Source organism: Trichoderma gamsii (assembly GCF_001481775.2).
Source record: "Trichoderma gamsii strain T6085 chromosome Unknown Scaffold_62.2, whole genome shotgun sequence".
NCBI lineage: Eukaryota > Fungi > Ascomycota > Sordariomycetes > Hypocreales > Hypocreaceae > Trichoderma > Trichoderma gamsii.
The window spans coordinates 116,464-130,575 of NW_020171399.1; the positions used below are offsets into that span (position 1 = coordinate 116,464).

At 50.4% G+C, this 14,112-nt stretch overlaps 7 protein-coding genes across 7 annotated transcripts; 3 read left to right on the top strand and 4 right to left on the bottom strand.

The window, feature by feature from the left end:
- Positions 1-432: 432 nt before the first annotated feature.
- TGAM01_v210417 (ankyrin repeat protein nuc-2) lies at positions 433-3,733 on the top strand (the record flags this gene model as incomplete). Its single annotated transcript, XM_018810237.1, has 6 exons — positions 433-453; positions 521-643; positions 706-756; positions 829-1,627; positions 1,704-3,484; positions 3,551-3,733. The coding sequence occupies 6 exons, from the start codon at positions 433-435 to the stop codon at positions 3,731-3,733; spliced, it is 2,958 nt and encodes a 985-aa protein (XP_018656552.1).
- Positions 3,734-3,958: 225 nt separating this feature from the next.
- On the bottom strand, positions 3,959-4,695 carry TGAM01_v210418 (hypothetical protein; the record flags this gene model as incomplete). Its single annotated transcript, XM_018810236.1, has 2 exons — positions 3,959-4,554; positions 4,611-4,695. 2 exons carry the CDS (start codon positions 4,693-4,695, stop codon positions 3,959-3,961), a joined length of 681 nt encoding a protein of 226 aa, XP_018656551.1.
- A 723-nt stretch (positions 4,696-5,418) lies between these two features.
- Positions 5,419-6,171, top strand: TGAM01_v210419 (phosphoglycolate phosphatase; the record flags this gene model as incomplete). Its single annotated transcript, XM_018810235.1, has 1 exon — positions 5,419-6,171. The coding sequence occupies one exon, from the start codon at positions 5,419-5,421 to the stop codon at positions 6,169-6,171; it is 753 nt and encodes a 250-aa protein (XP_018656550.1).
- A 539-nt stretch (positions 6,172-6,710) lies between these two features.
- On the top strand, positions 6,711-7,492 carry TGAM01_v210420 (cytochrome oxidase assembly; the record flags this gene model as incomplete). The annotated part of the gene is made up of 2 exons (XM_018810234.1): positions 6,711-6,891; positions 6,990-7,492. The coding sequence occupies 2 exons, from the start codon at positions 6,711-6,713 to the stop codon at positions 7,490-7,492; spliced, it is 684 nt and encodes a 227-aa protein (XP_018656549.1).
- A 390-nt stretch (positions 7,493-7,882) lies between these two features.
- TGAM01_v210421 (hypothetical protein) lies at positions 7,883-8,884 on the bottom strand (the record flags this gene model as incomplete). The annotated part of the gene is made up of 1 exon (XM_018810233.1): positions 7,883-8,884. One exon carries the CDS (start codon positions 8,882-8,884, stop codon positions 7,883-7,885), a length of 1,002 nt encoding a protein of 333 aa, XP_018656548.1.
- Positions 8,885-9,235: 351 nt separating this feature from the next.
- TGAM01_v210422 (hypothetical protein) lies at positions 9,236-10,000 on the bottom strand (the record flags this gene model as incomplete). The annotated part of the gene is made up of 2 exons (XM_018810232.1): positions 9,236-9,659; positions 9,750-10,000. 2 exons carry the CDS (start codon positions 9,998-10,000, stop codon positions 9,236-9,238), a joined length of 675 nt encoding a protein of 224 aa, XP_018656547.1.
- Positions 10,001-10,456: 456 nt separating this feature from the next.
- Positions 10,457-13,612, bottom strand: TGAM01_v210423 (hypothetical protein; the record flags this gene model as incomplete). The annotated part of the gene is made up of 3 exons (XM_024550794.1): positions 10,457-11,372; positions 11,428-13,417; positions 13,489-13,612. 3 exons carry the CDS (start codon positions 13,610-13,612, stop codon positions 10,457-10,459), a joined length of 3,030 nt encoding a protein of 1,009 aa, XP_024404467.1.
- Between the last annotated feature and the right edge of the window lie 500 nt (positions 13,613-14,112).

Consider the following 14,112-nt stretch of genomic DNA (forward strand, 5'->3'; position numbering starts at 1 on the left):
CCTTAACTCCTCTGCCCCCGCGACTCCCGTCCGCCCGGGGGTTCTGTGTCGCAATATGTAAGTCAGATGGTCGCTGCGTCGTGACGCAATCCCTGCCCCCCTCGGGAATAATACCCCAGGCTCACATAGCGATTTGTATCGCAGGAAGTTTGGCAAGCAGATTCAGAAGCGCCAGCTTGAGGTTCCCGAATATGCTGCCAGTTTTGTCAACTATAAGGCTTTGAAGAAGGTAAATATCTATTCGTCTGCCCCTTCACTCTCTCCCGCCTTTCCCTCTTTTAAGATATCTGTTTCATGATATGCTCTCATGCCGTGTTTTCTCTCCTGTCTGAAGACGCTCGGGACATATGGGAGGCTGATAGAGGGGGAGTGCCGGCTGCCCCAGGCATCCTTGTCCATGCATGTCTGCACCCTCTGGCTCTTTCTCCAATCATGGGCATACCTTGCGGACGTGTACACCACCACTTGCTGTATTCTTGTATCAGCTTTTTACTAATGCTAGATTCTCACTGCCTTGTAGCTCATCAAGAAGCTCTCAGCTACTCCGACCCTTGCTGCGCAAAATGACGCCCACCGCTTCGACACACTGGCTGACTCGCAGGCGGCTCTGCAAGCTAACAAGGCAACTTTCTTCTTCCAATTGGTAGGTCACTGCATGCAGCCATCAAGATGAATATTCCGGTGGACTTGCTGACACCCGAGCAGGAACGAGAGTTGGACAAGGTGAACGCTTTCTATCTGCAAAAAGAAGCCGAGGTATGTAGGCAAAATCAAATTTCTGGCCCCAGCCCCATGTTTTGAATTATGCCGTCGCCAACCATCACGTAGCTCAAGATTCGACTCAAAACCTTGCTCGACAAGAAAAAAGTCATCAAGTCGCGCCAAGGCATCTCGAGACGCTCGTCCAAATTCACCACACTTGAAGAAGGTTTCCAGCAGTTTGCTACGGATCTGAACAAGCTCCAACAATTTGTTGAAATCAATGGCACCGCTTTTTCAAAGATCCTCAAGAAATGGGACAAGACCTCGAAATCAAAGACAAAGGAGCTGTACCTCTCGCGTGCCGTTGAGGTCCAACCTTTCTTCAATGCGACGGTCATTAGTGAGCTGTCCGACCAGGCCACTACCAGCCTTCAGGAGCTTGGGGCTTGGTCGGATGGAATTCAAGTCAGCTTCGACTCATCTACCACACATGTCGTTACAACTCAGCATTTCGTGGGGACTGACGAAGGAGATGCCGACTCGCTCCTGTTGGATACTGTCATTACCGGAAATCTCGAATCGATTAAGGATCTTCTTGCCAAAATGCAATCGGCTACTCAAGCAAGCGACGGCGACGTTTCTTTGATGGAGCGGCTAACAAGGACGTTTCTGACGGCGATCAACGAAGCTCCTAAGAGCGCTTTACAAGTCCTCCTGGACACCGGCTTGGTCGACTTGCATTCATACGATGATATCAACGAAAGAAACTGCCTACACCAGGCCGCCATCTATGGTAGACAGCACGTACTGGAATGGGGTCTTGCCGCCAAGGTTGCTGTAGATCGGACTGATGTTTACGGTCGTGTTCCGCTGCATTATGCTAGCTTACACGGCCGGCTGGATATGCTCGAAGTTTTGTTGAATGGTAAGTTGGAGCCACCAAGCCCTCTTCACCGGCAGGATACACGAACTAACATTGCCTTTCCTCTCTTTTGAAAAAGCCAATCCAAGCACCATTGACCTCATTGACCACGACAACTTCACGCCGCTAATACACGCCATCATACATGGCCATGTCGAATGTGTCGAGCGTCTACTCGCCAGGTCCGCTCGCATTGACCCAGTTTCTGATGCGGATCATGTGCCTTTGAATCTTGCTTGCGAGCACGGCTCAGTTGCAATTGTGGAAATTCTGTTGAAGCATGGCGCACAGATTCTTCCTGATGCCGAGGGACTGTATCCTCAGCACATGGTGGCGCGATGTGGACGAACGTCAGACTTACTTCTACTTTTAAAACAGTATGGAGCTGATCTCGACCAAATCGACAAGCTTTATGGATGGACCCCGCTACTGCATGCTGCGAGCGAAGGCAACGTCGAATGCCTCCAAGCACTGCTTAAGCTGGGTGTCGATGCGACAATACGAGACGAAAAGGATCTTCCCGCCATGTATTATGCTGCTTGGGAAGGCCATTTGGAGTGTATGCAACTACTTACGCCGTATAATAAGCGCCCAAGAGCAAGTCCCCTGGGTGGCCACCCTCAGATTGACATCATGGACAGCAGTAGTGGCCCCCTGCCCATGTCGTTGGATCCAGATGCCATACCGATCCTCGAGCTACCGCCGCCAATAATTCCTCTTCGTCGATATGGCCACAACTTCCTTGATACGAAGACGGTCGTGCAAATTGGCTTCCAGGATGCGGGCGAGCAACCGCTGGTCTTCTTCCAGGACGGCAAGTACCCGGCTGCTCGGTTAACGATATCTTCCAAAGTCTCAGATCTTATCCCAAAGAACATTATTTTGCCATTCCAAGAAGATACCCGCGTTGTTTCTTTCCAGGTCGACAACTTGGAGACCTTTTCACTCGATTTTGATGTTTTCCCGGCTTACGGCGCCAAGACGATTGCAAAGACGGTTGTGCTACCATCTGTATTCCTAAACCAGTCTGGCAACTCGAAGTCTTGCCTGCCACTGTTTGACCCACGATTGCGGGCTATTGGCCAAATCAGCTTCACTACGCAGGTGATTAAGCCGTTCAGAGGGCAGCCGCTCGAGATTACGGACTTTGAAACCTATTGGAAGGCAACAAGTCAGTTCAACCAGCCAACAAACGCCGTTGTTACTGGCTCAAGTCTGTCTGGCGATTACGTCCGAATATTTGTTCAGTATACCAGCGATGCGGTGCCCATCATCTGGCCACAATGGACCATCTCCTGTGGTGGACTCGACATCCCCGTCTGCCGGCTTTCATTTGCACAATTTGACGCTATCACGGCTCAGAGTACTAGTCGAGCTAAGCTTGCGACTCTGACAACGAAGACAACAGATGATATCGCCGAAATCTATCATATCCTGGCGACTGCAGGTATCACCCTGAAGGACGCCCTGGCTATTCTCCCTCCTGGTATCCACGTCAATCTACAGATTGTTTATCCAAACTCGGAGGAGGAGGAGACACTGGCGTTGGGACCGGCTCTGGATGTTAATGTATTTGTTGACTCGATTCTCACGATTGTCTTTGACCACGCTCGAGCTCAGAGGGCCCAGTCTCATTCGTCGCACGTGGTGCGCTCCATGGTATTTAGCAGCTACAACGCGCGACTCTGTACTGCTCTCAACTGGAAGCAGCCTAATTTCCCGGTATTTTTGTGCAACGACTTGGGCCGAGACGAGAAGGCGGTTGAAGCTAGCGGAAGGCGGACAACATCGATTAAGGAGGCGGTGCGGATTGCGCAGACGAATAACTTTATGGGTTTGATATGCTATTCTCGGTTGCTGGTAAGAAAACCACTTACGCCCTGTTATCAAAATCGTCGTCAAGTATGAAACTAACTCTTTGAATAGGACATGGTGCCGGCGCTGGTTGATGCCGTCAAGTCGCATGGACTTGCCCTTGTGATGGACAAGTCGTCTGATACCCCTGAAGTAAACCCTCTTGCGGACCCTTTCCCTCGACCGCCCAAGGGCATTGACGGAATTCTGAGGGACCATGGTATTTTACGCTTTAATGATTCTATAGACATGTAGACGACACGAGGGTTTTTATTTTATACTGGGATGGGGCGAATCTAGGTGCGGTAAACTGTTAAATTGGGTGCCTGAGTGGGCATGAGGATGACGCTATAAATTGGAGAAAGAGAGAGAAATACGATGCTGCTATCCTTTCTAGGGTGTTACGATGTGGTCCATGGTGAATTATGTATTATTTGAGAGTTTACATGTATATGAATAGTTGCTAGATATTAGGTCTTATCAAGCACCCTTATACCCGTACCTGAGACTCCCTAAATCTCTCTCAGGGTCCACGCCGGCCATGACAACCTTGGCCGTCAGGACGACAGAATAGACAAGACCAGGAATATTGCCCATGCTGACCCAGCCAAACCCACCGCCCCTCTCATCTCCCCTCACCAATCCCATGAGTATCAATAAAGTGACTAGACCCAGGTTCAAATAAGGCAACGTTTTTTCCAAGGGAGATCGTGTATCGATACCCCCACGACCAAGAAGCCCACCGAGTGAGTTACGCGACGACCGCAGTCCACCGACAAGGCTGCTCGTAGCAGACGATCCGCCAGCGCTTCTTCTTCCTCCAGCGCCACCAGTACCGCTGGCCCAGGCGTCGATTACAGGAATGCCCGTCTGCGCGGGCGGCAGGCGGTAGAGCAGAAAGGCGGTCGCGAGGAGGGACGTTGTGCAGAAGATGGCAAAGGAAGTGGTGGCGGGGTTGAGCAGCGGGCGGACGTAGGCGATGAGGGAGAGGAGCGGGAGGGCGAGGAGGGTGCGGGCGAGGAGTTCGTTTTGGGAGGCGTTTTGGGAGACGAGGGTTTGGATGAGGGAGTCTTGTTCTGTTATTTTTACTCGATTAGTCTTCATTTTTGCTTTTGAAGGGGTGGACTTATACCTTGCTCGTCCATGGCTTCGGGAGAGTCTGAATCGGAGTCGTTGGGGTATTGAAAGGTCCGTCTTAGACGGGCGGAGGATGCCATGATGAATGTGAGAGGGAGAAAATGAAGATTATAGAAAGTGAATATGTGTCAAACAGAATCCTTTTTTTAGTGGTAGATTGCACTGCTGGAAATGGCAATAGCAGCAGCACCCTGATGGGCGTTGAGGAAGAAGAGCTCAAAAGCTTCTTCAGCCTTATGACGCAAGCTGAGGGATCGCCCTGGCTAGCTGGATTAGGTAATCTGACCTACATGTAGGTATCTTGATGCATCTCTATTCCTGGAAACAGGCAATGCATGGTTTTGAACTAACTGCGATGAAAACATCCATTTTGAGTATATTTTTGTCTATAAGAGGATATTTGATGTAGGTGTTATTTGAATTTCAAGCTTTGTGAAAGAGATAAAGACGTGCTTGAAAGAAGGGATCGTTATAAGGCGGTGATTTACATGTGAAAGTCTTGCTAGTACAGTTTCGGGCATTATAGCAAGCTTCCATGTCCATGTAAATAAAAGCAATAAAGGCCAGACCTTTTAATAAAAACTCAACTTAATTTCTATTGAATAAGAACTCTATAGTTGAGACTAGTTACGACTCTTTTTTATCAGTGTGAATACGACGAAATTGACCGATGTTGCGGCGATATAACACCTACCTAGTGCACCGGCTAGATCCTTCAAACTAGCAAATCTCTTCCTTTTTCTTAAACTCCGAGAGAGCAAGGAAAAAAAGAAAGAAGAATAGAAGAAACGTTTGAAGCAGCAATGGCGTCCACAAAGAAAAAGCTCGTCATCTTCGACTTTGACGGCACCCTCTTTGACACCCACGCCTCCATCTCGCACTGCATCAAGCTCACATTCGACACCCTCCTCACATCGCCGCAAGACACCCCCTCAGAGGTTGAAATCCACCGCCTCATCTCTTCCGGCGCAGGCCTACAAGACACATTCCGCACCCTTCAGCCTGTAAACAATGCAGCTGCGAAAAAGCCTCAATGGACGGCGGAACTCGAAGAACGCTGGATTGCCACGTATCGCGAACTGTACGCCCAGCACGGCCAGCCTCTGATCAAGCCCTTCCCATCTGCCGTTGAGCTTCTTCAGCAGCTTCTAGAATCCGGAGTCGTCATTTCCATCGTCAGTAACAAGGGCGTGGCTGCTGTTGTCACCGCTCTGAACGGCAATGGGCTGGGGGGCGCAGTGGACGAGGAGCTAATTGTTGGGGACAAGACGCCTGGAGCGACGCGGAAGCCAGACACAGCCAGCTTCACCAATGTTTTGCTGACGAAGTTGAGAGATGCAAAGTATGGTATTGAAGAGTTTGAGGGCATTGAAGACGGTCGTGACGTGCTGGTTGTTGGCGACACGGTTGCGGATATCCAGTTCGCGGCGAATATCGGAGCAAAGTCTGTTTGGTGCCGCTACGGATATGGGGATCGAAACGCTTGTGAGGGCTTGAAGCCTGATTATACGGTCGATTCACTGGCTGAGGTTGCTGGAATTGCGCTTGGACATTGACTGAAATCACTTGCTGCTTGTTGATTCTTGACAATTAATGCGTGCTATTAGAAATCATCGGTCTGTAGAATTTGCTTAAATGGCCATCTAGGTGAAATAAGATTCATCTGATCTGGATGAGCTGAGTGGTAGAACGATGTCTTCCCTAAGCATTGTCACAATCTTGTCGAACTGAGATGGAGCTGAGGCCGTGCTCTAAGACGCAAGGAGACGAGGTAGGTACACTGCCATGAAAATTTACGTAGCAATTGGCTGTTTGAGTTGTCATATGAATGAAAAAGCTATCAATTCTTGATTGGATACGAAGAGCACTTTATACTATAGTAATTTGCTATCAAAGGCAGCGGCACCTTGATGGCATCTATCGAGGATCTTCCTCAGCCTTATGACGCCACAAATAGAGGTACGTACCCTTGCTGTCCCGCCCCCCACTAAAATTCCTTCAGCCTGGTGCCAGACATGATCTGATCTGACCCTCCAAACCTCTCACTAATACCAGAAAGCTTTGTCTCTCTACTCACAACACAAACCCCGAGACAATGATATCACAAATTGCGAGGAGGAGGTTGCTGGCCGTGGCCTCTCGACGGGTCAGCAGCAGATGCAGCGCCAATTCGCGCGCGGTGGCACAGAGACGAACAGTGACTACGACGACGACGCCTGCGCCAAAGCCCGGCGATGGACCGCTGATGTCGAGACGAGCTGATCGTGAATTGCCTGGTGAGTGAACATGGCGATTGTTCAATTTGAAGAATCAAAAGAACAAGGAGAACAGAGAAAAAGTCGGCACGTTTTAACTAACGCAATTGCAATTCCAGACGTCGGCGAAGTCTCCAACGGCTGGCGCCGCACCTTTCCCATCTTCGTCCTCCTCGTGGCCGTCAGCTCCGTCGCAATCTTCAACTACCAAAAGACATCCTCGCCCATCATCGCCTCGACGCTCTACGCGCTGCGCACGTCCCCCAAGGGCAACGCCCTGCTCGGCGACGAAATCTACTTCAAGCACCAGATCCCCTGGATCAGCGGCCAGATGAACCAGGTCAAGGGCCGCATCGACGTCAGCTTCAGCGTAAAGGGCTCCAAGACCTCGGGCGTGATGCGCTTCGCGAGCCACCGGCCCTCGAGCAAGTCGCTGTTCAAGACGACGGTGTGGAACCTGACGCTGGAGGACGGCACGGTGGTGGATTTGCTGGATGGCGAGGATCCGTTTAGGGGGCTGCTCGGGGGTGAGAGTGAGGGGGACTCGGGGCTGTTGTCGGAGGAGGATGTGGCGGAGTTGCAGACGAAGGGGTTTAGACAGCAGGGTGCGCTTAACCGGTGAGACTGAAGCTCTGGTTGGAGAGAGGATGGAAACAACACGGATGAGGGGATGAAAAGAATTGATGAATGGACTGATGGAGAAAGGAGTGAAAATCTCAAAGGGAAAGAGAGAAGAGAGAAGAGACCGTGCTCTCTTTTGTACAAGTATATTGTTTTTGGTTTGGTTTGCCTTGATGAGCCTTTTGGACGAGGTTGTCATGATATGTATGATGTACTCCTATAAATACAAAAAAGCCCGCTTTTCTGAACTTCCTCACCCTTTTCCCTCTGTCTAGGCAGTCTCTTCCTTGTATGTATTCATTAACATAGAGCCCTTGTCGCCGTCTTCATCCAACGGCCCTGTCTTTGGTATTTTTACACTGTATATAACTTTCGTCATAAAACCCCCCTTTTACACCTCCGCAACATGTGCCTGGCGCTGAGCCTGCATCTCCAAGTGCCTCAACCGCGCCTGCTCCAGCTTCTCCTGCAAGCCAGGCTGTCTCTCATCCAGTTGCTCCAGCGCCTTGACTCGGTACGGCAGCGCAGGGGCCTTTCTCTTCTTCGAATCCTGCAGCCGCACAATGCGGCCCTTTGGCCCGGGGATCGGCCCGCTGACCAGCACTACGCCCAGCTCATTGTCTACCTTGAGCACCTTTAGGTTCTGCACCGTTCGGAACTCGTTGCCCATGCGGCCGGGCATCTTCTTGCCGGGGATGACTCGGCTACCGCCACCCTGCGAGGGACCTGTTGAACCGATTGTTCGGTGGTTCTTCGAGTTACCGTGCGAGGCTTCCTGGCCGGCGAATCCGTGACGCTTCATACCACCGGCGAAGCCCATTCCTCTCGATCGAGCTCGCACATCGACATGCTGCCCTAATTGGAACCAGTCTGGCAGCAACTGCGCTCCCACGGGAAGCAGCCCCTCCTGATCGCGGACCTTGAACTCTGCCAGCTCGGCCTTGGGCGCAATGCCCTTTGCCTCGTAGTATCCCAGCATCGGGCTTGTTACGTTGCGCCCCTGCCTCGCCCCCAGGCCAATCTGCACCGCCCAGTAACCGTGCTTCTCTCGCGTCTTGTTCGCAATAACCTGCACCTGATCCATCTGCAGCACAGTGCACACCACGCGCGTCTTGCCCTGGAAGATGCTCGTCATGCCCTTCTTGATGGCCAGCACGCCCGTGCGCAGCGGCGTCGTGTTCTCGCGGCGTTTCAGGGCGGCGGCCGGGCCGGTCGTCAGCGCGGGGAGGCCGGCGCTGGGCTGGTTGAAGCGCTTGTGCTTGGATCTCGGCGGTGCGGTCGACCAGCCGTATTTGATGCCGCGCTGGGGGATGTGCGGGAGGAGGAGGGAGGGCGAGCAGTTGATTGCGGCGAAGCGTGGCAGCGCCACTCGGATGGGTATCCTGGGAGGCATTGGAGCGAGGGAAGCCTCTGTGTGGTGTTAATTTTTTTATGTGAATTGGCGAATGCCCTGCTAGAGGCTGGAGGGTTTGAGCTGCGACTTTGGATAGTGGGCTGATGGGAAATTTTGGAGGTTTTGGTGCTAGTGCTGCAATTGCAGTTCGGGTATTCTGCGGGCGGGGTGTTTTTTGGTAGCCTCGCGGGGTACGTACTGTCTCATGCGTTCTTGTTCATATAAAGACCATCACATCTAGAATTGAGCGATCATGAAGTACAGTGTATGAGATATTCATTCAGGATTGTTCTTGTCTACTTGTCCATAATCTCCATCATTCGTCCCCCACCGTCACATCTCAAAATCATCTCAAACTCCAGGCCCCCTCCCCCCAATCCCGCTCCCCATCTGATTCACGTTCGTCCCCTTCACCTTGTGATCCCCCGGCTGCGCAGCCGCCTCATAGATGATATTCGTCGGCGCCTTGCCCAGCCTCGTCCACTCGCCCTTGAAGCCCAGGTAACTAATCCGCGACACGTCCTCGTCGCCGTCGCCGAAATTGTCCACGAAGAACAGCACCAGCCGCTGCACGCTGCCAAACGCAGAGCGCTTGACGGGGATCTCTTGGATTTCCGACGTTTGCGAGAGCTCCAGGACCTGCACCGGCGTGGACTCCTCGGCGGCGGCGAAGTCGATGTCATCACGGTTGATGTAGAGGTGCAGGGTCTTGGGGGCTGAGAGGGCGGGTGAGGTGCGGATGAGGATGGAGTGCAGCTTGATTTGCGCAGTGAATCTGTTGTAGAAAAATCAGTATAAATGATCAATATTTCGGTATATGAATGAGAATCCGTATAAAAACAACTTGAAAAGTGGCATGACCTACGGCACCGTCATGAGAAGCTGCTCATCAGCGTCGCTCTCCAGCTCCGGGTCCTGGCTCAGCCTCTCCGCCCACGTCTTCTTGACAATGGCCTTGCCGGCGTCTCTGCGCGCCTCGTTGAGCGTCGTGATTTCGTCAAAGTTGATCTGCTCGTATAGCGAGGACTGCAGCGCCGGCGTGATGTCGTCTGAGTGGTCGTGCTCGCCGTGATCGTGGCCGTGGCCGTGGTCATGCTCGTCGTGGCAGTGAGACATTGTTTGAATGAGCACCTGTATAATCTAAGAAAACCTGAAATAGAAAGATTTGGAAATTGAAAATCTGTATTTTTTATTTTTTGCAATAAAATTGATGAGAATGGAGATGCGAAGATGCAACGATTTTTTAGCATTTGATGGTGTAGATGGACTATTTGAGACAGCGAGAGCGGCCCCGCAAATGGTAATAAAAGCGACTGCAAGTGTTACCTCACGGCCAACATCGCCACCTTGTCAAGTTGTAATACAAGTGTGATAAATGCCCATGCAGAAAGATTTATTATTATCTCATAAATCCATAATTGACTCTACATAGTAATCATGTCTATCCAATATCGTCGTAACGGGTATCAATAAAAATCATCAAATAATCCCAAACCCAATAGACGCAAGTAAGCGAAAGCAATTACTACTACGGCATATGGACCCATCCTGAACGGTACATGTCCGAAACCCTCATCTAAATCCCATTATCTTCTTCTTCTTCTTCTTTTTCCTATCTCCAAACGTTCCAGGCATAGGCTGACTCATCGTCACTGGCATCTGTGTCTGAGTCGCAGCTGGAGCCGCCTGGCTGGACATGATCTGCATGGGTTGAGGCCGTACTGGCGCCATGGGATTGATTTCCGGCAGCCCCTGTCTCATGAAAGCAGGCCGCTTGAATTTCTCTGTTTGAGCTTTGCGCTTTGCTTCTTTCCTCTTGAGCCTTTCTTTCACGTCCCTGAAGAGCTCTTCGTTTGCTCTGGCTAGACTGGATACGTAGTCGTTCGGATCGACACCGCGCTCTTTCGGCCAGTATGATAGTATTTTGGATCGCTTGGAAGCATCCGCTTTATCGGCATCTAAAGATTGGGCTAGTAGCCGAAGTCGTTGAATAGCTCCATCAGCATCGAGAGAAACACTTGACGCAGCTGGCGACGAAGCAGGCGAAGATCCAAAATCCCTAGAACTAGATCTAGATGGGGCTGTGATTTGGGAGCTCAATGTGAGAGAGTTTGCCCTATATTCACGACTTTCCTCTTCCGCCACCTCTGAACTGGCAGGACCAAGTACTGGTATGTTCTGAAACATGATACCGTAGTTGGACAAGAAGGCTTCCCTGGCCAACTCAGTGACCCAGATTCGTCGAACTCGTTGCATATCCTCAGTCATGGCGCCTCTCACCGGATTAAGCCATACTTCAGTCAAATATCGCTGTAAATACTGCAGGCTGACTAGAGACATGGAATCTTCTCCAGTGTTGTATCTCCTTAGCTGCGTGATGACAATATTTTCGTCATTTTCATCAAGCAAGCTCTCCATCTCCTCTCTCATGGCATCATCGGCTGCTTCATATGTTGGATGCCGTAGCATAACATCGATTACTTCATTCCTGAGGTTATCATTATTAATTGGGATGCTGAGCGAATCGTGGAATGGCCACTTACCAAGTCTTCAAAGGGAGCCTCCCCTGATCGAAACCATCATTGAGACACTGTCTGAGAGCGTCAAAAAGATGGGAGGGGAGGCCGCTTTCTCCTTGACTTGTCGATACCTGGAGTGAACTTTGCAGGGCCTGATATATGCTGCCCATTTTGGCATAAATCGGCCGTGGGACTGCGGAGATGCTCCCAGGATCATCTTTACCGCTCACATCTTCATCCCCTTCTCCATTTAGCAGAGCTTCAACCTCCTCGGCAGTTGTCTCATCTGGGAGTACAAAAGAGCTAGTAACGTGAGCCATAGCCGTTCTTCTTCTCTTCCCCTTTTGCTTCTGCCGCCTAACGTCAGCCCAGGCCACTGGCGATGTGGGCGCTTGAATGTCAAGCGCCCGATCGTCAGAGGTAACACATAAGCAACGCTGCAGGCTGAGATCTTTGCCTAGAAAAGATAACTGGTAGAACCTGACTCCTCTTTGGTAATAGTCTATCCCTGGACTCGAAGCGCCTTCCCTGACTGAGACTGCAAGTTGAACTGGATCAACTCTTAGGAATTCCATCAAATTCTTTGCAGGAAACTCTCTGTGTTCGCTTCCCGGGAGCGAAATAATGTCACGATGCCATTGTGGCATTCTGCTCACAGGCGAAAAGGTGAACCAGTATATACAAAGCTGGCCCATTCGCGGATAATAGATAAAGACAAGCGATGTATCTTCATCATCATCTGATGCTCGGCAAACAAACATTCTTGAATCGTCATTTTTAGTTCCCAAGTGTGGGCAAGACAGCAAGATGGACGGCTTCAAAGGGCCTGATGCCGATTCATCGCGGCTAAGCAAATCAACCCAGGTAATATGATACTGTGTAAGAATGAAGACGTGATCTTGTTTAATGGGGCTTCGGTGAACATCCAAAATCCAATCCAACTTCCCTCTGTCTCGTATAATGCGCCCCAATCTTGGAAGCAATATGTTTGCATCTAGATTCAAGACTTCCACTTTTTCATGATTCCACATTAGCATATATTGCGTAGTAGAGTTGCCCCTGTCGTGATATGATGGGGAAGGCGAACTGTCCCTTTTCTGGTTACCCTTGCCTTCCACAATAAGTATGCCGTGTCTTTCGTTTGGGTGGGATGATGTAGATGGTAGCTCATTTAATAGGCCATCAGAAATGTGTCCACATTTGGTGAGAGATAGCTGAGATGGCCCTTTTCGCTGGCTCTGCCAAGCTGCGGGAAGATCCCAGATGCTCCAATATCCGGTCTCGTCAATGATGGCAATTTGTTGTGATCGGCCGGATACCGTTGGAATCAAAGCAACGTCAGAATGAGCACTCCCTCCCGTCTGGTGAGAATGAATCGTGAATAAGGGATGCGGAATGATCAGCGATGGTCGTTCTTGTGCGAAATCACTAACTGATTGAGTCGAAGCTGTTGGAACTTCACGAAATTCTGGCCAGAGTATCGTTGTCTTTGTTTCCTTTTGAATTAATAGCCAACGATTCGTCTCATCCTGCAAGCGGCTCCCGGCGAATATGACCTGTCGAATGGGTAATCCATCGTCAGCCCAAGTTGCTTCTGCCGCTTTGTCGGTTGAATCGATGATGGCAGCGTTTAAAAACGCATCTCCATTGTCCCCCCACTGCCACTGTGCATCTTCCATGCGAGCAAGCCGTAGGACCTCGCCTGCTTCTCCAGAGGCGACGGCCATTATCGGGATTTTTTTGGCTCCAGATTTGTCGCTAGGATCAGGAGAATGCCCAATAGCTAGCAAAGGCCTAGTATTAGGGGCTTCGTTTGAAATGCTCAGCTCTTCCATGTCTCCTCTGAGAATATCTTGAAAGGCAGTGTTGCCCATGGCGATCTCTGGACGAGACTTGGACAGCCATCGCTCTTGGACTTGGCGCTCTCGCCAGAGCCTCGTGGATGCTTCGGGAAGCTGAGTTCTTGAAGCTGCATAAGTCTTGACCGACGGGCCAATAATCTTGAAATGAGGAGCTGCACATGAATGTCAGTACTTGTTTTAGCCGACAATTGATCACCAGTTTACTCCTCATCTCTTCACTTACACTTTGAAGTGATCCGGGATGTCTCAAGTATCCCCAGCGTCTCTCCAGGATGCTCGCTCGGAATATATTTCAATATCCCCGGAGTACCCAGGCCCATAAGAGGATCAGGCCACCAGTCAGCCATTATGATTCAGCAAATGTACTGAGTGTGAAAAAAGAGTGACAATTTTTCTCCGTCATCTCAAGTTAACCAGAGATGGCCGGGTTTCCATTCGGGGTTACATAAATGGGGCAATGGGAATGATTCGGTTTGGTATTATAATAGGTCGTGCATTAACAATCTCCTCATTTCAATTAGCCAAAAATTTCTTGCTTCAATACAGACCATTTCAAGCTTGCGATAATTGTAATGATCTGATGGCAATGAAGTTCTTAGGTGAGTCACGTGATCGCGTTTTACGCCATAGTCGACCCAGCAACGTTCTTTTCTTGGTAAACACGAGCGGCAGACTTGGACGATTGTAACGAGCATCAGCGACTTGGCTTTTTTTTTTTTTTTTTTTGCTTTGGCTCGACACCTGAGTCTTGGACAATAATCTGCGTCTACGAAAGCAATTGAGGAAGATAACACAGCATTTACCATGTCAAACGCCTTCGATCCGTCAACGTCAATCGGCCCCGGCC